The 20,693-nt window shown below is 64.1% G+C and overlaps 1 protein-coding gene across 1 annotated transcript in view; it reads right to left on the reverse strand.

Annotated features, from left to right (window-relative positions):
* Positions 1–4,528: 4,528 nt before the first annotated feature.
* Positions 4,529–20,693, reverse strand: part of COL7A1 (collagen type VII alpha 1 chain) — a 30,975-nt gene continuing 14,810 nt past the window's right edge. Inside the window, exons 59-120 of the mRNA XM_040590499.1 lie at positions 19,998–20,078; positions 19,821–19,856; positions 19,685–19,720; positions 19,519–19,599; positions 19,289–19,324; positions 18,988–19,059; positions 18,741–18,785; positions 18,513–18,548; positions 18,341–18,376; positions 18,127–18,231; positions 17,937–17,972; positions 17,814–17,849; positions 17,603–17,650; positions 17,443–17,478; positions 17,148–17,279; positions 16,782–16,991; positions 16,667–16,702; positions 16,452–16,496; positions 16,210–16,281; positions 16,017–16,061; positions 15,791–15,853; positions 15,664–15,708; positions 15,337–15,372; positions 15,033–15,068; positions 14,800–14,844; positions 14,509–14,541; positions 14,283–14,345; positions 14,154–14,189; positions 13,962–14,042; positions 13,794–13,862; positions 13,638–13,673; positions 13,480–13,521; positions 13,311–13,355; positions 13,114–13,158; positions 12,952–12,987; positions 12,767–12,826; positions 12,511–12,636; positions 12,303–12,374; positions 12,039–12,074; positions 11,725–11,784; positions 11,492–11,536; positions 11,379–11,414; positions 11,209–11,244; positions 11,063–11,119; positions 10,585–10,656; positions 10,242–10,313; positions 10,108–10,143; positions 9,945–10,025; positions 9,802–9,855; positions 9,529–9,582; positions 9,390–9,452; positions 9,224–9,286; positions 8,820–8,936; positions 8,374–8,451; positions 8,240–8,293; positions 7,989–8,037; positions 7,861–7,908; positions 7,344–7,433; positions 6,932–7,015; positions 6,565–6,684; positions 5,707–5,886; positions 4,529–5,549 (exon numbers count right to left, since the gene is read on the reverse strand). Coding sequence (XP_040446433.1) covers positions 5,500–5,549; positions 5,707–5,886; positions 6,565–6,684; positions 6,932–7,015; positions 7,344–7,433; positions 7,861–7,908; positions 7,989–8,037; positions 8,240–8,293; positions 8,374–8,451; positions 8,820–8,936; positions 9,224–9,286; positions 9,390–9,452; positions 9,529–9,582; positions 9,802–9,855; positions 9,945–10,025; positions 10,108–10,143; positions 10,242–10,313; positions 10,585–10,656; positions 11,063–11,119; positions 11,209–11,244; positions 11,379–11,414; positions 11,492–11,536; positions 11,725–11,784; positions 12,039–12,074; positions 12,303–12,374; positions 12,511–12,636; positions 12,767–12,826; positions 12,952–12,987; positions 13,114–13,158; positions 13,311–13,355; positions 13,480–13,521; positions 13,638–13,673; positions 13,794–13,862; positions 13,962–14,042; positions 14,154–14,189; positions 14,283–14,345; positions 14,509–14,541; positions 14,800–14,844; positions 15,033–15,068; positions 15,337–15,372; positions 15,664–15,708; positions 15,791–15,853; positions 16,017–16,061; positions 16,210–16,281; positions 16,452–16,496; positions 16,667–16,702; positions 16,782–16,991; positions 17,148–17,279; positions 17,443–17,478; positions 17,603–17,650; positions 17,814–17,849; positions 17,937–17,972; positions 18,127–18,231; positions 18,341–18,376; positions 18,513–18,548; positions 18,741–18,785; positions 18,988–19,059; positions 19,289–19,324; positions 19,519–19,599; positions 19,685–19,720; positions 19,821–19,856; positions 19,998–20,078 — 3,864 coding nt within the window. The 3' untranslated portion in view covers positions 4,529–5,499. The remainder of the gene's footprint in view (positions 5,550–5,706; positions 5,887–6,564; positions 6,685–6,931; positions 7,016–7,343; positions 7,434–7,860; positions 7,909–7,988; positions 8,038–8,239; positions 8,294–8,373; positions 8,452–8,819; positions 8,937–9,223; positions 9,287–9,389; positions 9,453–9,528; positions 9,583–9,801; positions 9,856–9,944; positions 10,026–10,107; positions 10,144–10,241; positions 10,314–10,584; positions 10,657–11,062; positions 11,120–11,208; positions 11,245–11,378; positions 11,415–11,491; positions 11,537–11,724; positions 11,785–12,038; positions 12,075–12,302; positions 12,375–12,510; positions 12,637–12,766; positions 12,827–12,951; positions 12,988–13,113; positions 13,159–13,310; positions 13,356–13,479; positions 13,522–13,637; positions 13,674–13,793; positions 13,863–13,961; positions 14,043–14,153; positions 14,190–14,282; positions 14,346–14,508; positions 14,542–14,799; positions 14,845–15,032; positions 15,069–15,336; positions 15,373–15,663; positions 15,709–15,790; positions 15,854–16,016; positions 16,062–16,209; positions 16,282–16,451; positions 16,497–16,666; positions 16,703–16,781; positions 16,992–17,147; positions 17,280–17,442; positions 17,479–17,602; positions 17,651–17,813; positions 17,850–17,936; positions 17,973–18,126; positions 18,232–18,340; positions 18,377–18,512; positions 18,549–18,740; positions 18,786–18,987; positions 19,060–19,288; positions 19,325–19,518; positions 19,600–19,684; positions 19,721–19,820; positions 19,857–19,997; positions 20,079–20,693) is intronic.

Genomic DNA, 20,693 nt, shown 5'->3' on the forward strand with positions numbered 1-20,693 from the left:
TGCACCGGAGAGCAACGGGGGCAGTGGCGCTGGGGGGCACTGGAGGCACTGGGGCTGGCGCGGGCGCAGTATGGGCAGTGGGGCTGGGGGGGACTGGTGTTAGGGCATACGGGCACTGGGAATGCTGGGGCAGTGGAGCTGGGGACGGCACAAGGCCTGGGGCAGGAGACACTTGTACTGGGGGACACAGTCCAGGAGACACAGCAGGAGGGGACGCTGGGATCCCTGGGACACACTGGGCAGGGGGATACCCTGGGAGCAGCAGAGCGGGGCACTGGGCGATCAGGGAATGCTGGGGCCAGAGGGGGCCGGAGCAAGGCAGGGGCACACTGGGAGTCAGGGAGGGAAGATGGGGCAGTGGGGCAGGACGTGGGAAGGGGGAGATCCTGGCAAGGGCTCAGTGCTCTGGGGGAGAACCCCTCCTGGGGACAGGCAGTTCTCACCTGAGCGTGTGTCCCTGCTGTGAGACACCGCCTCTGGCAGCTCCTGTACCCCATGTCCCCACTGGCACCCCACCTGTACTCTACACCCGCAAACCCCGGGGCCCAGCCCTGCAGCCCCCACCGCTGCAGCAGGGTGTCCTGGGGGTCCGGTGCTGCCCAGGCATAGCCTGAGCCCTGGGGCAGGCAGGGCAGGACCAGTTACCCACCCGGCTGCCTCACCCAACCCACCCATCTGCTGGCACATCCCTTTGCTGGCTACCGAGATACATCCCTCCCACGGGGCGTTGGGTCACCCCGATGGCTTCTGCCCGCTCCAAGGTGAAGGGGCTGCACTCACCCTGCAGCAGGTACTCCTCGAAGAGCATGGCCGTGTCCCCCACCAGCTCCAGCAGCCCCTCCGGCAGGTGGCCCCTGGCTTTTGCCTCGCTCGCACCACCCTGTACTTTGCACGGGGCAGCCGCACTCTGCTCCACGCCGCTCTTATCTCCCAGCTCCGCCAAAGACGGCAGCCACACGGCACAGCGCGATGTCCCCGTTGGCCCGGAGCTGCTGAGGACACCCTGGGCGGGGGGCTGGCCTTGCTGCCGGTACGAGGGCTGACAGCCCCTCTTTGGGATTTGATGAGTTCCAGTGCTGGCCCTGGCCCAGGATGTGTCCCCGCTGCAGCTCTGGGGAGAGGGAACACAACATGGGGGTGTACAGGGATGCAGGACCTGTATAAACCACAACCAGTCATGTTTGATGCCAACTTTTTATTGTGCACGCTCACCAACCCTGGCTTTGAGGCTCAGCCGAGCTTTGCAGAGGATTTTGCACGCTGCAGCCACCCCAAGAGAGGTGGCACAGGAAAACCTGCCTGGCTGGATGCAGCCTCCTTGGAGACATCCCAGCAGCAGGGGAGCAGGGAGAGAAGAGGGACACAGGTCCCTGCGGTGCCTGGGGCTGGGACCTGGCTGTGCTCCTGTGCTGGCCCTGCCATAGGCAAACCCAGCTGTATCTTCTCCGGTGATGCTGAGGTGACAGTTATTAAACCAAACCCTTCTATGGCTGCTGCTTGTGCCACGTGCACCGGGACCGGGGAGATGAGGTGCTGTGTCTGTGGTCCCCTGCGGGCATGTGCCCTCCGCCCGTGCCCCCCAGCAGCCCTGCTGCCCTCCCCAGCCCTGGCAGAAGCCATGCCCCAGCCGGGAGGTTTATTTCCTGCGCCCAAGGCGGGCCATCAGCTCAGCGTTGGCGGCCGCCTTGGCCTGCAGCTCCTTCTCTCTGGCCAGGTCGAGCAGGATTTTCAATACATGGGTGGGGACATCAAGTGACAGGGACAGCTTTCTTGACTTTTTCCTGGGAGCAGGTCTCTTGGTGGCTGGGCTCATCGGCCAGGGCAATGCTTTTCTTGCTGATGCCTCTAGCAGTGGCAGGTTGGCTTTGTCCGGATGAGACCCTTCCCCGGAGCCGTGGTCACCCTTCCTCATCTCAGGGACACCTGGCAGCATCTCCTTAGCACCAGTGGCTTCCTGCTTCATCAGCTTGTCTCCGTCCCCCGCTCGGGGGCCTGGTGGGAGCCGCTCGCTGCTCAGCCCCTTCCAGGCTCTCACTGGGGCTCCAAGGACCACCAGGAAGGTGAGCAGCATCCTGCAGTGCAGCGTGGCTGGGAGTGCCTGCGGGGACCACATGGCTGGTGCTGAGCATCACACCCCCCATCACACTGTCATGGCCCTGCAGCCCCCTGGACAGAACGCATCTCTGCCGGTGTGCCACACACAGAGCCCCCCCGCTCCCTGCACCAGCTGGCCATGCCCAGTGCTGGGGGCTCGCCTCCCTTTTGGCCTTCAGTTTTCCACCCTGATTTTAATCTTTTTGCATGGGGTGGGGGGAGTTTTGGGGAGGCTGAAGGGGACATGGGAAGCAAATCCGCTGGGTATCCCCATCCTTTTCTGCAGCCCCTGGCCAGATGCCAGCTGTCCCCTTCATTTTACACCCTCTAGTCCTTTGCCACCCAGGGGAAGGGACATTCCTGCCTGGGGGGGTGGCTGCCTGGGGTCTGCCGCTGCTCCCTGGCCCGGACCTGCCCTTTGGCTGGGGAAGTGTGACGTGCCTGGGGTTTCGGGGCCAGGCGGACTGTGGGGCTTTCCTCCTCCCACGCTTTCCCCAGCAGATGCTGTCCCCTCACGGGGCTACCAGGCTCTCTGGAGCAAAAGCCACCCACCCGGAGGGATGTGAGCCAATTGACCTAAAATACACAGCGGGTCAGTGGCAATGGGGTGACAAGGGCACGAGTCTGGCCACGTGTGCTGAGTTGTGCTAAGCCTCAGCATCTTCCTTGACCCTGTCCCCCGCCCTGGTCCCAGGGAGGGCCCCAGGGGATGCAGGGTGCTGTGCCACAGTGTGATGGGTCAGGATGCTGTGCAGTGGGGTGGAGGTCAGAGCAGGGGCAGGGGCAGTGCCTCACAAATCCTGCTGTATAGCTGCCTCTCCCCTGAATCAGTCACCCAGAGGGGTTTGCCCAGCTGGAAGGAGAGCAGTGAAAGGCATCCAACCTCCTACAACCCATCTTCGGGGTGGAACCCTTCGGAAAGTACCAGACTGGGCAGCTGGAGGCAGTTTAACTCACTGGGAAGCAGGTAATGAAAAGCATCCAACCCCCTGCAACCCACAGCTAAAAGCCCCCCGAAAAGCACCACCAAAGGGTGCAGCCTCACCATTTCCAGCAGGTCCTCGTCCCCTGGATTGGATGTTCAGCCAATGCTCCCAGCGTGTGCAGACCATGAACTGGGGGTTTGCCCTGCTCCCCGCCAAGCCCTGGTTCTTATCCTGCCCTCAGCTCCACCTCCGACCCACACAGGGGGTGATGGTGACATGCGGGGGGGGGGGGGGGGGGGCGCACACGACAGTGTTATTAATACATTTTGCCTAATAGCGGATGAAATCATCCTGGGCCATGGGTGGGCGTGTGACCCCTCGCATCTCCATCAACTGCATTTAGAGGGGATTCCTGGAACTTGGGGCAGCTCAGGCATAATTATTTCACATCTGACTTGCAAGATGGTTTTTCTCCATCTAACTGAGCCTTCCTGCTCCTGTCAGCTTTGGTTAATCACTTAAGGAAGGGAGAAAACACACATGCGTTATCACTACCGGCTGGCATCTGTGGCAATGGCAGTGAGTGCCAGCTCCCCAGGTGTTGTGCCACACGAGGCTCTTGGACATCTCCCAGTGCTGGTTTGGCACTGTTGTCCTGATGGACTCCCTGGCCCTGGCCAGCTGAGGGTTATATCTGGAGACATGTTGCCTCCCCACTGTGCCAACCCCAGCGCGCAGCTTGGGCCACTGGTTTGCAGCCAGCTGCACCAGTTCAACCAGGACATCACCGGTTTGCAGCCCACCTACAACCAGTCCTAATGGGATGCCACTGGTTTGCAGCCCAGCTGCACCAGTCCAGACTGTCCCAGTCCCTCTGCAGTGAGTAGCAGCCTATAGGCATTGGTGTGGGGTGAGCCCCACACAGAAGGGTTTTGCCCCAGAGTTCCCCCCCTCGGGGCTGTGGGAGCACCCAAGGGCTTTCAGGCCAGGCAGGCACCTGCATGAGATCAGTTGGTGGGTGCTCAGCCTGGAGGGCTGGCCAGGGTCAGCAGCCTGGGCACCCGGGGCTGGGGCTCAGACTGCTGGGGGTCTTGCCCACCCCCATGGCCGCAGGATGACCTAACCCAGGGCAGCCTCCCCAGCAGTGGCAAGGGCAGGAAACAATGCCAGCTCTGTTCCTCCTCCCGGGGACGGCCAGGAACTCACACCCAACAGCCAAAATTAGCCAGTGGCACTGATTCACCCAGCACATCATGCAGTGCTGCAACCTCACGTGTCGACACGTCACAGCCTGGCCACAGGGTCGTGGCCTAGCTTGCGTCAGCTGGGCACACACCGGGCACAGGGACGGAGCACTGGGGTCCCTGGGGGGGTGAGGACCCCCAGCTGGTGCAGCATTCAGCAGCTGGGAAGGGCATTCCAGCTAGGGTGGGCAGGGGGCATGCTTGGCTCAAGAGCTGGCCCCAAACTCCACGGGCATCTTTGGCAATGCATCAAGAAGTGTGGCATCTCCCCGCGAGCGCAGCTTTAATATCATTGGTACACATATACATTCACTGTATACAGATATACACAAAGAGCAGCGGTACGTATGGGTGCCACAAAGCCCACCCAGCAGCCTGCTCCAGGCCCCAAGGTGGGGGGAGGCAGGGGCTGCAGACCCCTGGAGCCAACATCGCTTTCATGAAGCCTTTGAGAGCGAGCATAGGCGAGCAGGAACCTCCTCTAACATAGCACCATCCTCAGGGTTTCCCCACTGGGCTGGGGGGTGCAGGAGAGCCCCCCTGGATTAGACAGATGTGCTGCTGGCGGGCATGCAAGATGGAAGGTAGCACATGGAGAAAGCCTCTGGCCTCCCCACAGGTCTTTGCCAAACCACGGCAGCCACAAAAGGGGAACTGGGCCTCACTTGAGGTTAAGGTGAAATTTATTCAGATGGAGCTGGTTACGGGACCGGGGGTGGTGAGGGATGCCGTGCAGGGAGGCACTGCCTGGCCCACGGATGCAGGCAGCCTCCCCCAGCAGAGATCAGGGAGGAGTTGGGGGTGTGGGGGGTCCAGGGAAGGGGATGAGGATGTTAGATGAGAGGAGGGGAGGAGCCCAACCATGCCAATTCCCATCTCTGCTCCTGGGCTGCCAGACAGGGGGCACGGGGCCAAGCACCATCTCATTGGCTGCAAATAAGTTAAAAATCAAACTGGGAACAGCCCAGGAAACTTTCAGGTGGGAAAGGGGGTTAAGAGCCTTGAGGAAGGGGGGTGTGTTCCCATTTAATATAAATTTCACCTTAATGGGCAATAAAACTGATATGAAAGGGAAAACCCATGAGCAGCAAAAAGACACGTTAGAAATAGCACCAGGTTCCTGCTGGGGGCCGGTGGGCACGTGGCCCCCGCCACCGCGGGCAGCCCAGCCCTGGCTGAGGCAGCAGCAGGGCCCTGCCACCGGGCAGCCCTGCCTACCGAGACACTGCCCACACCTATGCCTTTGGCTGCCCTCCCGCCGTGCTGCTGGCAACGCCACGGGCATCTGCGGAGAGAAGCGAAGCGGTGTCAGAGTTGAGCAGGGGACCAGCATCATCCCCCTGGCTCTGCATTGGCCGAGCCTGTGGCACCACGTAGGGATGCTGCCGGACCTGCTGGTGCCAGCAGCCATGCCATGCCATGCCATACCATGCCATGCCTACCTGCCCCTGCGCGCTGCCTGCAGCGCAGCTCGCACTCCTCCTTGCTGTCGAAGCGGTTGAGGTTACCCCGGCAGCCACTGTAGACAAAGGGCCGGCAGTCGGTGACTCTTTGGTTGTAGTACCACCGCAGTGTATAGCGCTGGCAGTCCCCCTCGTCCAGCGGCAGGCTGCAGGGCTCAGCTGTGGGGGGCAAATGGCAATGGTGAGGGTAGGCAGGAGCCGGCAGCACACCAGTGGTGGAGGCAGCCAGACCCACTTGGCAGAGGAGGAGAAACCCCAGGAGGGGAAGGCAAGGGATGGTTCCCAACTGAGCATGGGCAGGGTTTGGCTGGAGGGGACATTCCCATGCCCTGCCCAAGTGCTGGGAGCGAGGGCAGGAGATGCAGCTCTGGGCAAGCCCTCTCCAAGGGGCAGCTCCTAGCAAAAGCTGGGAAGGAGGTGGCATGGGGATGTGATGGCCACAGTGTCCCTTGGAAGGGTACCGGAGGGATCCTCCACATCCTACTGCTGCTGCTGGGGCTTCCCTGCTCCCCTGTGAGCTCTGGGTTCCCCTCCTGTGGTTCATGACCAGGAGCACAGGAAACCTGCCAGGGCCAGCAGGTCCCACCAGCCCAGAGGGACAGCTTCTGTGAGGGGGAAGGAGCATGAGGTGTGCGCGGCGCAGTGCTGTGATGGGGAACACACACCCCAGCTGGGTGCCAGCGAGAGGGCTGCGAATCCCAGATCCCCCCAGCCAGAGGGGGTGGGGACCAGCTGCCAGGCAGGATGTGGAGGCATCACCCCAGCAAAGCTCAGGCAGCCCCACAGTCACCCCTGGCAGCTCCATCCTCGGTGCCAGGTGGGCACAGGCAAGCTCACCATCCATTGAGGGCTGCTCCAAGCTGTCCATCTCCAGGACCTCATCATAGTCCTCTTCCTCTCCATACATGCTCTCATACTCGAGGTCATCTGTGTCAAGCATAACCGCCCTGTTTTGCCCTGGGAGACAGTGCCAGGCGTGAGCAGTCCTTGCTTCCCCCTCTGTCCTGCTCCCCCCAGCCATGGCCCCTGCTCTGCACGTGCCTGCACGCACACACGCTCCTTGCTGCCCTCTCCTCGCTCTTTAATTAAAGCCCCCTGGAACCGGCAGCGTGGCCACCGATGGTGCAAGCAGGGACGTGACTGGCCACACACATGGAGCAGGGTAAAGGGGGATGGGGACTAAGAGCAGAGGGATGACACTCACCCTCCTCTTCCTCAGTGTGTGACAACTTGAGCACAGGGACTTCGTGAGCGCCGCCAGCAAGGAACGACTGTGTGGGGAAGAGCCCTGTGAGGGGAAAGGACACAGCACCGGCATCAGGGGGGAGGCGAGGAGGCCCAGGGTGCTTCCCCCAGCCTCCCAGGGGGAAAGTGCCCTGGCACTGCTGCAGCATACGGCTGGGGATGGGGGACCTGGGGATACCCCATCCTCTCTCTGCACTGCAGACCAGGGCTGCTGGGGGCTCCCGGAGGAGGAACAGATAGGAGGAGCTGCTGCTCAGTGAGACAGTGACTGCTGGGAGCCCAGCAGGGTGGGGATGGGGATGAAGATGGGCATGGGGAGCCCCAAGTGCCCATGGGGCCAGATCTTGTAGGTCCTCCAGGCTCTCCATCACCTGTTTGGCCATGCTCCCTCTCCTGGCGGACGCTTCTTCCTCCTCCCTGGACAGAGTGGAGGCTGCTCCTGGCCCGAGCCCCCCAGCCTCCTTGGAGAGAAAGCACCCACCTCATCCCAGCCCACCTCTTGCCTCCATCCCTCACCCCACCCTCCCCTTCAGCAGTACTGGCCACTGCAAGCCCACCTGCCCTGGCTCTGGCACTCAAGCATGGATGGGGTGCAGGACCCATGGTCCCTTCTCGATAGGCAGACCCTGGCAGCACCCAGATCCCATTGGCACCATCCCAAGCCAGATGCCACTGGGGATCCCTGCTGCACCATCACTTCTGCCACACACCATCCTTTCTCCCTGTGCATGGTCCCACTCATGCTGGTCCTCACTGAGGGGGTCCCAGAGGGTCCCAGACACCTCTAGTGTCCCCCAAACCAGCAGCACACCTGGGTGCTGGGCCCCTTCAGTGCCACACAAGCGGGGCGGGGGCAGAAGCAGAGGGGTAGGAAGGGAGAGCCGCAACCTGAGTGCTCACGTGAATCCAGGCGCCGCGGGAAGTGGCCGCCGCAGGCTGTGGGAGAGACAGGGCTGGGGGTCAGGGGCAGTGGGGGCCAGACCCCCAGCCCCAGGGCAGTGGTGGGGGATGCTCACCACAGTGCTGGCTCATCTCCTGCCTGACGAAGGCACGGATCTCCTCCTCCTGCCACGCACACAGAGGGGCAAAGGACCGGCATCGCAATGGGGGACGGTGCAGTTAGAGAGGAGGAAAATCCCTTTTCCCAGGCCCCAGAGCCCAGAGGTGGGGGAAGTCCCTCCATCGGCAGCAGTGGGATGGATCCGGCACCCCTTCCCACCCCAGTGACCTGCTGGAAGCCTGTGCCGGCTCCCTCCTGGCTCCTTACCGTCATGCCCGGCTCCCCCTTCTCCCCATGGAGCCCCTGGGTGCCAGGACTGCCCTAGGGACAAGCAGAAGGGAGGTGGGAGGCTGGCCCCGGCTGGGGCTCACCTAGGCAGGGCCAGGCACCCGCTCACCCACCTGCTCTCCTCTCTCACCGGGGATGCCAGGCACACCACGGGCCCCTGGCACCGACTGTCCAGGGGGCCCTCTCTCTCCCTGCAAAGGACACATGCTCAGCATCTGGCTGGTGGGTCTGGAGCCTCTCTGCTCTCCCCAGTGCCATGGATGTGCTGTTTTCCCAGTCCCCACACCCTGGGGATGCCTGTGCAGGTAGGGATGGGGATAGGGATGCGGTTGGGGATGGGTCCAGCCCAGCCCCAGGACAAGCAGCGTTCCCAACCCCCCAGGCTCCCACCAGCTGGACAAGGGAACACAAGGGAGGACCCCAGAGGCAGCGAGCTGACAGGGCAGGGACAGAGCTGGGACACGGCTCCTGACACCACCAACCCCTCACCCACTCTGTGACAAGGCTCTCCCTTCCTCAACGCACCGAGGGGGACCAGCCACCCACAGCGCGGACTCACCTTCTGGCCCTGCATGCCCTCAGGACCTCGTGGGCCGACATTCCCTGGGGGCCCCGGCGGCCCAGGAGCACCATCACTACCCCGGGGACCAGGGCCACCGATAATGCCAGGGGCACCCTGCAGGAGAGCAAAGGGTGAGGCCAGGGGAGTCGGAGCCCCCAGCCCCAGAGCAGGTGCCACAGGCATCCTCTGACCCTGCAGCTGGGCACCCCTGAAGTACCAGAACCAGTGCCTTCTTGTAAAGAGTGGGAATTTGTTGCCACTTTTAGTTTAGTGACACAATTTAAAGCAGCACCAGATGGCTCTTCTGGGACTATCAGGCTCTGATGTGCTTCTGACCAAGGATGGATCCTGGCCCGGTGCAGTGGGGTGCAATGTAGACCGTCCCTTTCCAGCCTGCTCACCCGGTCTCCTTTCTCCCCCTGGTCTCCTTTGGCTCCCTGCTGCCCGTCGAAGCCCCGGTCGCCCTGTGAAGGGGAAGGGGCAGGCAGTGGGGGACAGGCAGTGGGGGACAGGCAGCATGGGGGCTGAGGTGCCAGCAGAGCTTTTCCCAGTGCCGTCCTGACATACCTTGGGTCCCATGAGCCCCTCCTTCCCAGGGATGCCCGGTGGTCCCGACAGACCCAGCTCTCCCTGGGGGACAAAGCAGATGTCTGTTAGCCACCAGCCGTGCATTCCCATCCCACACCAGTGTCAGCGTGGTGCTTACCGGCTCGCCTTTCCTCCCTAGCAGCCCTGAGCGCCCCGGGATCCCCGGCTCTCCCTACAGCAGGCAGGAGAGAGGCAGGGCGGTCAGTCCTGTGCCCCCTCAATGCTCACCCCAGAGCCGCAGGCAGAGGAGGGGACCCCATGCCCCTGCCACGGGGCTGAGGTCCAACCTCAGCCATGTCCCTGCTCCTGCTGGCTGGCAGAGGGGATCCAAAGGGCCGCAGCCTCCAGGCAGCATCCAGGCTCCTGTGGCACCCCGCGGGCACCCACTCACCTTCTCGCCCTTGTCCCCATCAAGGCCACAGGCGCCTTTCATGCCCCGATCACCCTGCAAGGATAAGGAGGGGAGTCAGAGCCACACCAAGCCAGCACAGGTCCTGGCTGGGAGAGCATCAATGGACAGAGGGGCCAACCCACCTTGGGGCCACGCATGCCCAGGGGTCCCATGTCCCCCTTCTCCCCCCGGGCTCCGGGGATCCCATCACGGCCAGGCTGGCCCTACAAGAGAGCACACAGCATGACAGGGGTCTGCTCCTGCTCCGCACCGGGGTGGCAGCGGCACCGAGACGTGGCTCCTCACCGGCTCGCCAGGCTCTCCTGATGCTCCGACCTCTCCCTGGGGAAGGCAAAGGCATCGTTCAGGGAAGGCGAGGGGGCTGGTGCCCACAGCCCCCCCCCAGCACCCCAAGCAGTTGGGGGTGCCTAGCTCCTTACTTTTTGCCCACCAGGGCCACGTGCCCCAGGAAAGCCTGTGGAGCCCTTCTCGCCTTTCTCGCCCCTCACCCCCTGCAAGCAGAAAACCAGATCAACACAGGGCAAGAGGAAGAGGTCTGGCCATGGCATGGCCACAGCACAGCCATGGTGACCTCCGAGGCTGATTGCAGCAGCTCCTCTTGCTGGGGTGCCAAGCACCATGCCCGGGTGCCCAGAAGCACCAGCACATGGGACACAGGGATGCCATCATGCCCTGGTCCCTCTGTCCATTGCCCTGTCAACAGCCCTCTGTAGTTCCCAACCCAGCAGCCCCCAGCCCCGCGCAAGCCCCCAAGCCCTGTACCTTCTCTCCGGGCATGCCTTGCTCCCCCTTGTCCCCCTTGTCCCCTTCTGTGCCCTTCAGGCCACGCTCTCCCTGCAAAGAGGGAAATGCAGGGAGGGGTCAGGGGACAAGGAGATGCTCAGATACACATCAGGGTGGGGAGGACAGACCTCCCTGGGGTAGGGACACAGGGGTCTGTAGGTGGCTGAAGGAGAGGGGACAACATGCACTGTGAGGGAGGGTCCTTCAGCGGCAAGAAGACCCACATCCCAGCTCTTCTGGCAAGCAGAGGTGGGGGGAAGGCTGTCCTGTGCCACTCGGGCGGGAGAGGGGGTACGTGATGAAAGCTGGGAGCTTTCCCAGCACAAGGCTGAGAGCTGCCATGTACCATGGGCAGGGCGGGCAGGGCCTTGGGGAGGGGATGTACAGGAGAGTCCCTGCCCATCAGGACAAAAGGGACGATGCAGAGAAGGACAGGAAGGATGGGGACAGCTCTTACCGGCTCCCCCTTGCTGCCTCGGGCTCCAGCGAGCCCCTCCACCACCACAGTATCGCCCTGTACACCCAAAGAAGAGAGGTGGGGGTGAGCGGGGAGGTCAGCACTGCTGCCCTCTTCCTCCTGCTGCCCCCGGCCCTGGGACTCACCTTGTCTCCTTTGGGCCCTGGGGCCCCAATGTCACCCTGTGAGGAAAGAGAGATGGTGAGACGATGCAAGGATGCACGGTGGGGAGCAGGCAGCACCTCCCTGTGGACCCCAATCTCTGGGGATGCACCATTTGCTCAACCCCAGCTCACCAGCCCCTAGAGTCCCTTACCTTGTCCCCACGCTCCCCCCGGTTCCCAGGCAAGCCCTGCAGGAGAGAAGAAGGGGGGAGGGGGTCAGGGAGGGTCCTGGACAGGGGTGCAGCTGGGGAGTGGGGGTATTTACCGCCGGCCCTCGATCCCCTTCTGGTCCTGGGCGCCCGTCTTCACCCTGCGAGAAGAAAGGGATGTGAGAAGGGAGTCTAGGATGGGGGCACCCCCAGCATCACCCCACCCCAGGGACAGGCACAGTTCTGGCTCGCCATCCCCTCAAGGCTGGCACCGTGGGAATTCCTGTCCCTGGTGGCGGGGACGTGGGGGGCTGCGGTGGGAACACAGAGGGGCCATGGCAGTACCTACCCGTGGCCCTGGGTCTCCACGCTCGCCTCTGGCTCCTGGCAGCCCGGCCCCCGGCGCACCCTGCCAGGGGGAAGACAAGAGCTCATCCTTGTCCTTGCTGCCCACTGCTCCTCCCAGCCGTGCCACGTCCCCCCCCATGCCAGGGGACACCCCACAGTCCCCACCACCTCTCTGTGTGCCTGACGCAGAGCAGGCTCCCATGTGCCACCATCCAGAGGGGGCTCAGCATCCCCTGTGGGGTGGCTGAAGCAGGGACACCCCACGAGAGGAGCAGCCCCACACCCCTCATGCTGTAGGGCTGCCCCCTATCTTACCTTGTCACCCTTCAGGCCAGAAGCCCCTTGTATGCCCTAAAAGAAAAGACGGGGTGAGCGAGTCACAGAAGGCGACGCCAGGTGCCCTGCGAAGCATTTCTGGGGCTCCCACAGCAGCCCCCATGCCAGAGCCCCCCAGCAACCCCCAGCCCCAGGGGCCAGGAGGGTGCAGGGTGAGTCCCCGTCACCCTGCCCGAGCTGGTGGGGAGCCAGGGCAGAGCCTGTACCCCTGGGGATGCTGCGGCACTGGAGCCCCATACTTACTGCTGGCCCTGGGGGCCCCGCGGGTCCCGGTGGCCCGGGGGTGCCGTCTCTCCCGGGAAAGCCGATCAAACCCTGGGCAGGGAAACACCGGTGAGTGAGCAATGACTGTGCCTGGGAGGCAGCGGGGTTTGCAGGGACCCCACTGACACTGCCCAAGGGTCCAGGGTCACCAGGACCACTGAGGCCAGGTGCTGGCTGTAGCTTCTACCCTTTCTCCTGGGGGACCCGGCAGGCCAGGCTGCCCATTGTCCCCTCTCAGGCCTGGCTGTCCCGGTGTCCCAGCAATGCCTGCTAAGCCTGGGGGTCCTGGTAGTCCTGGCAAACCGGTGTCACCCTGGAGCAGGGATGAAAATGATGAAAACAGCCCCTCAGGAGCGTGCCTCTCCCTCATCCAGCCAAGGCAGGGCAGCACCCCAGCATTGGGGATGTGGTGAGAGCCAGGGTGACGTGGAGACAGGGGTTACCTTCAAACCTGGAGGCCCATCCTGTCCTGGCGGCCCCTGCACACCAACACCTGGCGATCCCTGTGTGGTGGCAGAGAGCACGTGGCACATCCCCTGGCTGGTGGGCACAGCAGTGCCGGGGCACCATGCCACCAGGGGCAGCCCCCCAGGGCTGGGGAGTGTCTTTGGGGGCAGGGGACACACACCTTCTCCCCTTTGGCTCCAGAGGATCCCTTGGCTCCCTATGAAGACATGAAGCCATGAGGAAGGGCTAGGTGGTAGGTGACAAGGGTACAGGTCCCACTCCCTCGCAGCATCCACTGCCCCCCAGCATCCACCCCCTGGCCACCCATACGCCTCCTACTCACGTCTTCCCCGGGATCTCCTGGCTCCCCGAATCGTCCTGGCTCCCCCTGGCAGGGGTGAAACAAGCAAAAAGCTGGGGTATGTGATGGTGCACAGGGGCAGCAGCTGCAGCCAGTTCCCCCCCACGTTGTGGCCAGGCAGCCAGGGAGCCCAGGGACCTCATGGCACCCTCCTTGCTGCCTCCCGGGGCAGCGCTCACCTTCTCGCCCTTGGGGCCCGGCAAGCCTCGGTCGCCCTTGGAGCCCTGCTTGGGGAGAGCAGCGTTAGGGGAGGGGGAGGCCACAGGGCTGGCTCGCCCCCCAGAAGGCAGGGGGTGGTGGTAGGGGGATGAGGTTAATAGAGGGGACGAGGTTAAGGGGGTAACTCACGGGTTCTCCCAGCAGCACACCCTCCAGCAGCGCCGGCTCGCCCTGCAGTGACACATGGGTGTTCAGGCAAGCCCGCAATGGGTGCCAGCACCCTGTGGACCCCTGCCCACGCCACGCAGGGGTGGGGGTCCCCCCTGCCTTGCTCCCTCACTCCTTACCTTCTCGCCTTTGGCGCCAGGAGGGCCGGCGATGGCCTGGGGCACAGAGGAGAGAGAGGGCAGGTGAGTAGGGCTGCGTGGGGATGCTCCCCCTCGTCCCAGCCCAGGAACACCCAGGGAAGCTCCCAGCTGCTGTGGAAGCAGCTCTGCACTCACCTGCCCTGGCACGCCGGCATCCCCTGGCTCTCCCTTGGGACCCACAGGGCCTGAAGGTCCCGGCACGCCCTGGCACAAGCAGCACAGCCCTCAGCCTCAGCTGCAGGCACCCCAGGCTAAGCCCCACGGGGCTCACATTGGGATGGGATGGGGTGAGCAGCAACGTACCATCTTCCCAGGCATCCCTGCCTCGCCATCCTTCCCTGGCACGCCATCCCTGCCCGGCACACCTGGCTTCCCGCTCTCCCCCTGAGGGCAATAAGAGTGGGGCTGGGGTACAGGGGTCCTGCAACACCCCCAGGCAACCCCAAGTGTCCACACTGATGGCAGCCAGGCAGGGGCAGGGGACAACACACTCACCACTTGTCCTGGCAGCCCAGGAACACCCGGTGGGCCCTGCAAGGGAGACAAGCAGAAATCAAGTGGCAGCCCAGGCACCAGGAACGGCCAAGGGGCAGGTTGGGGCGAGAGATGTCTGCAAATACCTACCACTGGGCCCGGGGGACCAGGGGGGCCAGGCAGTCCCATGCTGCCCTGGGGACCAGGCAAGCCCTGCAATGGAAACAGCCACATTAGAGAGGGGATGGCATGCTGCCCTGGCACAGCCAGGACCTCGGCTGCCACCGCAGGAAGGTGCAGCGGCTGTGGGTGGGAGCTGGATGGTTTTGGGGGGGGCAGGCAAGTGCCAGCAGGGATGGCAGGAGTGCTCGCTCACCCGGATGCCAGAGCCAGGTTCCCCCGGATCGCCCTGTGAAGACAGTGCCTGCATCAGCCCCACCATCCCAACCCACCAGCCACCATGGTCGCAGCCACATCCCCGTGCCTGCCACGGGGCTGTTCCCCAGGGCTGGCTGGATCCATGAGGGTGGCCAGTCCAAAATGTTCCTCTGTCCAGCCCAGAATGTCCTGAAATGCCCCCGTCCCTCCAGCCCCCAAATCTGGCAAGGCCCTGCTTTCCTCTGCCCGGTCCGACGTGGCGATGCCAATGCCGATGCCAATGCCATACCTTGGTCCCAGCTGGGCCCTGGCTCCCCGGTGGGCCAGTGCTTCCCTGCAGGGAACAAGGGGACATTATGTTGGAGTGGTGCTTGCTGGTGGCATAGGACAGGGAGGGGACAGTGGGGTAGCATGGTCCCAGCACTGCCACCCTGCCCCTGCTCCCTGGGGACACACACCTCCCCAAGCTGATATCCCACTTGCATGGCACTCCCCTGCACGTGGCATGGGGTGGCTGCTTACCGGAGGTCCTGGGGGTCCTGGGTCTCCCTGGTTGCCCTGAAGGGAGGAAGAGATGGGGTCACTGCAGGGATGGGTTTTCCCTGGTAGGTGCATGGGGTGTCCCCTGGGAGAGGAGACCCAGACACTGCACCCATGCTGAGTGAGGACAAGCCTGGCCAGCTCCTGGCAAGATGCCTGGGGCCAAGCACCCACCCAGGCAGCAGGGTGGCCCCTACAGCTTCACCCAGCACCTGCCGTCAGGAGCCCCCAGCTGCATGCTGAGGCGGGGGGGGTACAGTGACACAGAGGGGACACAGACACCTACCGGGCGTCCCAGCACGCCGGGGAAGCCTGGCAAGCCCTGCAAAGAAATGTCAGAGCTGGCAGGTGAGTGGGAGCCCGCTACCCCCAAGCAGCCCTGCCTGCCCCCCAAGGATGCTCCCCATTCCCAGCAAGCGGTACCCAGCCCGGGGGTACTTATGGTGGGGGTGAGAGGTGGGAAGCCCCCTAAAGCCCTGTGGGCCCGGCATGAGTGGGGGAAGAAGGTAAATGAGATGTGAATGTTCCCACTAGTACTGGTGGTGGCTGGTGTGGGACCACAAGACCTTCCCCCTGTCCCATCCCACATCCCCCTCACCATGTCCCCACTCACCGGCTTCCCCTCGGGGCCAGCCAGCCCTCTCTCACCCAGGAGACCCTGGAGCAAGAGATGCAGACGGGGTCAGTGCCAGGCAGGGGTCCAGGGTCAGCAAGGGGTGGGGGGACATTGCGGTACTCACCGGGGCACCATCCCTGCCCTTCTCGCCGGGCTCCCCTCGCTCGCCTCGTGGGCCACCCTCACCCTGCAGAGGGGACAGGTGCAGGGTTGTGGAACAGGCAGGGACCTTTCTGTCCCCACCCAGGGCCTGCTGACACTCAAAGAGGGGTGCCCCCAGCGGTGTCCCTGCCCAGGGCTTCACTCCATGGGGCTGCCCTGTTGGCAGCAGGAGACTTAAAACCACAGACCTTATCTCCTTTGGGTCCGCGCTCACCCTCGGCTCCTGGCTCGCCCTGTGTCACAGAGAAGACAGATGCCATCAGCCCCTGCTGCCCCTCTGGGGATGCTTGCCCCACCACAGCCCTCAGTCCCTGCCCAGCTCATCATTTGTCCCAGCCTGGTTGGCTTGGTCGCCCCATTCCCTTCTGCCTGACCACGCACCTTCGCTCCCTTGGGTCCGGTGGGGCCACGCTCACCCGGTAAACCCATCAGGCTGCCCTCCACCACGTCTGCCTGCGGGCATGGCACCGTCAGGGCCAGCACCCAGGGGATCCCAGTAAGGTCCCCCCAGGGGCACAGCCCTCCCCAGGCCACTGTGCCAGGGGTCTGGACGTGGCCATCCATCCCCAGAGGTGCAGGCTCGCACCCCTTGGGGATGGTCCCCAGCAGCAGCCATCACCTACCTTGGGCCCTGGGGGCCCTGGGGGGCCAGGCAAGCCTTCCCTGCCCTAGAAGGGGGAGAAAAATAGGCTGAGCATCAAACTGGGCAGAGTTATCCTGCTATGGCCAATCCTGGCCCCTATAGGGCATCCTCCTGCCCCCAGGAGAGCCCCCCATCCCCCCAGGAGGTGCACAGCATTTGGGGGACAGAGGGGACTGTGTCCCCATTCTGCCTCACCTGCTCGCCCCGGTCACCCTTTTCGCCCCGGTCGCCCTGGGAAAACAATGTGGTAGCCATCACGGGGCTGTCCCCAAGCCCCGGCACCAGGTCCCACAGCCCTTGCCCCACTCACCTTCTCTCCGGGCCGCCCGGCCTCCCCCAGCTCCCCAGCCCGGCCCGGCACCCCAGGGATGCCTGGCTTGCCAGGCTCCCCCGGCTGCCCGGGTGGCCCCTCAGGACCCCGCTCGCCCACGGCACGGCCCGTGGGGCCCTGGGGGCCAGGGGCACCGGGGTCCCCCTTGTCACCTTTGGGTCCTCGCTCACCGGGGAAGCCTAAGGAGCCCTGCAAAACATAACACCGTGCTGCCAGAGCCAGCCATGCGCCGGGGGTCAGTCCTCCTGGAGCATCCCAGGGTTGAGCCGGCTGTATGGCCCCCCCAACCAGACTGGGTAGTGGGGCAGCATGTTGGGGCATGGCATTGAGCCTGGCTCCACTCACCTCTCGACCTGGAGGCCCCCTCTCTCCCGGCTCCCCCCGGCTGCCCTTCTGGCCCCGCAGCCGCTCCGACACCGGCAGAAATGAGTCCGAGCTCCCATCGTAGGCACCTGTGAGCTCCTTCAGGGATGAAATCTGGGAGGGAGGAAAAGTCATGGGGTCAGTGCAACCCAGATGTGGCAGCACCCCATGGCCCCAACAACTCATCCTGGGTGGTCTCCTACCACCTCCCACATCCCCCCTCCTGCTGCCATGTGGGCAGGAACAGCCCCCAGCATGACAGCCATGGACTACATACCTTGATGCCAAGTGCTTCCAGGCTACGTTCAATGTTCTGCAATAAAAAGATATTAAAAACAAAGTGAGTGTTGGCCTGTGCCCATCATAGGGGCTGTGGAGGGTCCTCCATTCCCCAGGCAGAGCTGACATCCCAGCCCAGCAGGTCGAGATGCACTCACCACTGCAGCCCCAGGGTCTCCACGTGCTCCAGGGTTGCCAGGTCGCCCCTAGGTTTGCAGAGAAAAAGGGAATGAAAAGATGTACAGAGGTGCAGTACACGAGGAGAGCAGTAGGTTTGAGAGTTAACACTGCTGGTGCTGCCCGGGCAGGCTGTGGTTGCCACCACCCTGGGGTGCTTGCAGCTTGTCAGGCTCAGTGCTGGGTACTCACTGGCTCCCCTCGCAGTCCAGGCTCCCCCGGGTCCCCCTGAAACACAGCAAAGATGCCAAGGTGGCACAGGATCCCCCAGACCTTTGCCTTGCAAGGGAGGCTCAGGGGCATGAGCACACCTACCTTCGGTCCAGCCACCCCGCGGAGCCCTGGCAAGCCCTGGAAGATGTAGAGGGGACACAATGGCACCCAGAACCCACGGACACAGGGCAATGCCCCAAGGGAGCTGTGGGCAGGGGTCTTGCCTGCCCCACAGCAGCCCATACTCCAGGGTCTGGTGCTGGGTGGCACTGTGGGCTCAAGGACTACATACCTGGCCCGGGGGGCCGACCTGGCCTGGGATGCCGGGGAGGCCGGGGGGGCCAAGGGGGCCTGGCAGACCTCTGTCCCCCTGCTCGCCCTTGGCGCCACTGTGGCCCTGCCGAGAAAGCAGTGTCATCCCCAGCACCTGGGTGCCCAGGTCTGTCCCAGGTGGGGGCACGTACCCAGCACCCCCATCACCACCTCCTCTGTGGGGAGGTACTCACCTCTCTGCCAGGAGGTCCTGTGTCACCTTTGTCTCCCTAACCAGGTGGGAAAAGAGTTAGAGGGATGCTGCCCCATCCGCACGCCCCAAAATAATGCTCCTGGACCCAGGCAGGGAGGAGCCACCAGGTATGTGGGGACCACGCAGAGACCACCCAGGGCTTGGCTCCTTACCTTTCTCCCATCCTCTCCCGGCATCCCATCTTCTCCCTGGGGACACAGGCTGCCAGTCATTGCCTGGGTCAACCACCCCAGTACAGGCACCACATGGGACAGGGACTGGCACCGGGTGTACAGCTCAGAGCATGGGAGCTCCCCCTCTCGCCTTTATGTTGTACTGGGATCACTGGCCCTCAGGACCCCAGGTGAGCCCCAAAGCCAAGCCCTGCTCCCCCTACTCACGTTCTTGCCGCTGATGCCGGGTTTGCCGTCATCGCCAGGTTTGCCCTGGGAGGAAGAAGAGGCAGTGAGAGAGACCCCCAGCTCTCCCCCCGGCCCCAGCAGCCAGGGGTCCCTGGGCACCCATCATGGCCCCAGGGTGCAGGGAAGGGGGAGCTGGGCATAGGGCAAGCCCCGGTAGGCAGACCCAGCTGGGACCGACTGCAGCGGGCACAGAGCAGGGTGTGTCCCCAGGGCGGCTGGTACTTACGGGGATGCCGGGTGGTCCCAGGGGACCCACGGGGCCAGGCAGTCCCTGTTCCCCACGCAGCCCAGGCAGCCCCTGCGAGGAAAGGAGACAGGAGAAGCACAGGGCAGCAGGGCACCCACCATCCCCAGCCAGCTCTGGGAGGAGGGAGCATGGCTGGAACGGTGGCACCCTGCTGGGGACAGGAGACAGTCCCACTGCGCTGCCCCAGACCAAGGAGCATGGGACAGGACATCTGTCCCTCGCAAGGGCGATGGCCCCAGCGGGAGCACAACCCAAACTCGCCCTCTCTGCAGGTACTTACGTCCCGGCCGGGGTCCCCCTGCTTCCCCGGGTCCCCCTGCAGACAAGGAGGAGGTGAGGGCAGGGACACCCCCACCTCGCCAAAGGCCCCCTACGAGCATCCCCAGCCTGGAGCAGAGAGTGTCCGGGGGGGGTGGGGTGGCTCCTCCTGTCCCATTGCCCCTCTGTCCCACAGCCCGCCACCCACAGTGCCCGGGGGCAGCCGTGCCCCCTACCCTGGACCACGCTCACCCGCAGCCCAGCAGGGCCTGGGGGTCCAAGTTTGCCTTCCAGCCCGTTGCGGCCATCCAGCCCTGGTGGGCCACGGTCCCCCTGTAAGACAGCAGGGCAGGAGGGCTGAAGCCATGGGGCAGGACAGGGGTGCCATGGGGCAGCTTCCAGCCCCCAGCCCCCTCACCTTCTCTCCTGGCAGGCCTCGGTCCCCGGGGTCACCCTGCAGGGTGGGAACAGGAGTAAGCATTGTCCGCCCTGAACGGGAGCTGAGGAGGGCACGGACCCCCCGACTCAGACCCCCGTGGGGATGGGGCACTCACCCGTGCACCGGGGGGGCCACGAGGACCCTCCACACCCTGCAAGAGAGACACACTTAGCAGTGGGGCATGGAGGGAAAGGAGGGGATCCTGGGTGCTCACCAGGACCCCCAGCTCTCCCGCAGAACATCACCCGTCTTGCTGTCCCACTGCCTCCCGCACCGAAGCCCCAGCACTTACCCTCTCTCCAGGCAGGCCAGGGGAGCCAGCATCGCCCCGGGCACCCTTTGCACCATCCTCACCAGGGTCCCCAGGGTCCCCCTGCCAGGGAAGGGCACGGCAGTTAGAGGACACTGCCCCGCCGCCCGCGCAAACGCCTGTGCCAGAGCCCATGCTGAGCACCTCTGCTTATGCTGTGTGGTTTAAGGGCGGGATAATAGCAAAGGTCTCAAAATACAGGCGCGGGCTGAAAAATAGAGGCTGCTGGGCTCGATGCAGCTCCTGGGTGGCCAGATATTGGTTTCAGAAGAAATGCAATGAGCAGTGCTGCTGAGCCAGGAGCCAGCTGAGCCACGGCTGGGGACCATGATTCCATCCAGCACAGAGCACAGCCCATGGCCAAAGCTGCCCTGAACTTGAGCTGGCTTATAAAAGCAGAACACCTAGAGCGTGGGGTACTGCCGTGGGATCCCTGTGGGGCTGAGGAGCCATAAGCATGCTGGCTCCTTCGAGGAACTCAGCCCTACAGGGCCCTCCTGCCCTGGCACCCTCCTCCCAGCACTGGGCAGGAGCATCAGCCTATGTTGCCCCCGATCCCACATGCCTCTCAGCTGTGGTGCATCAGCTCCGCATGGCAGGGGCTGTTTTGGGCAGGGAGGGCTTGGTGCACCGGGATCCCAGTGCACAGGCGGAGCCCAGCGGGGACAGCACAGGGCA

The sequence above is a fragment of the Falco naumanni genome, chromosome 4, assembly GCF_017639655.2.
Source record: "Falco naumanni isolate bFalNau1 chromosome 4, bFalNau1.pat, whole genome shotgun sequence".
In the NCBI taxonomy this organism is placed as follows: Eukaryota; Metazoa; Chordata; class Aves; order Falconiformes; family Falconidae; genus Falco; species Falco naumanni.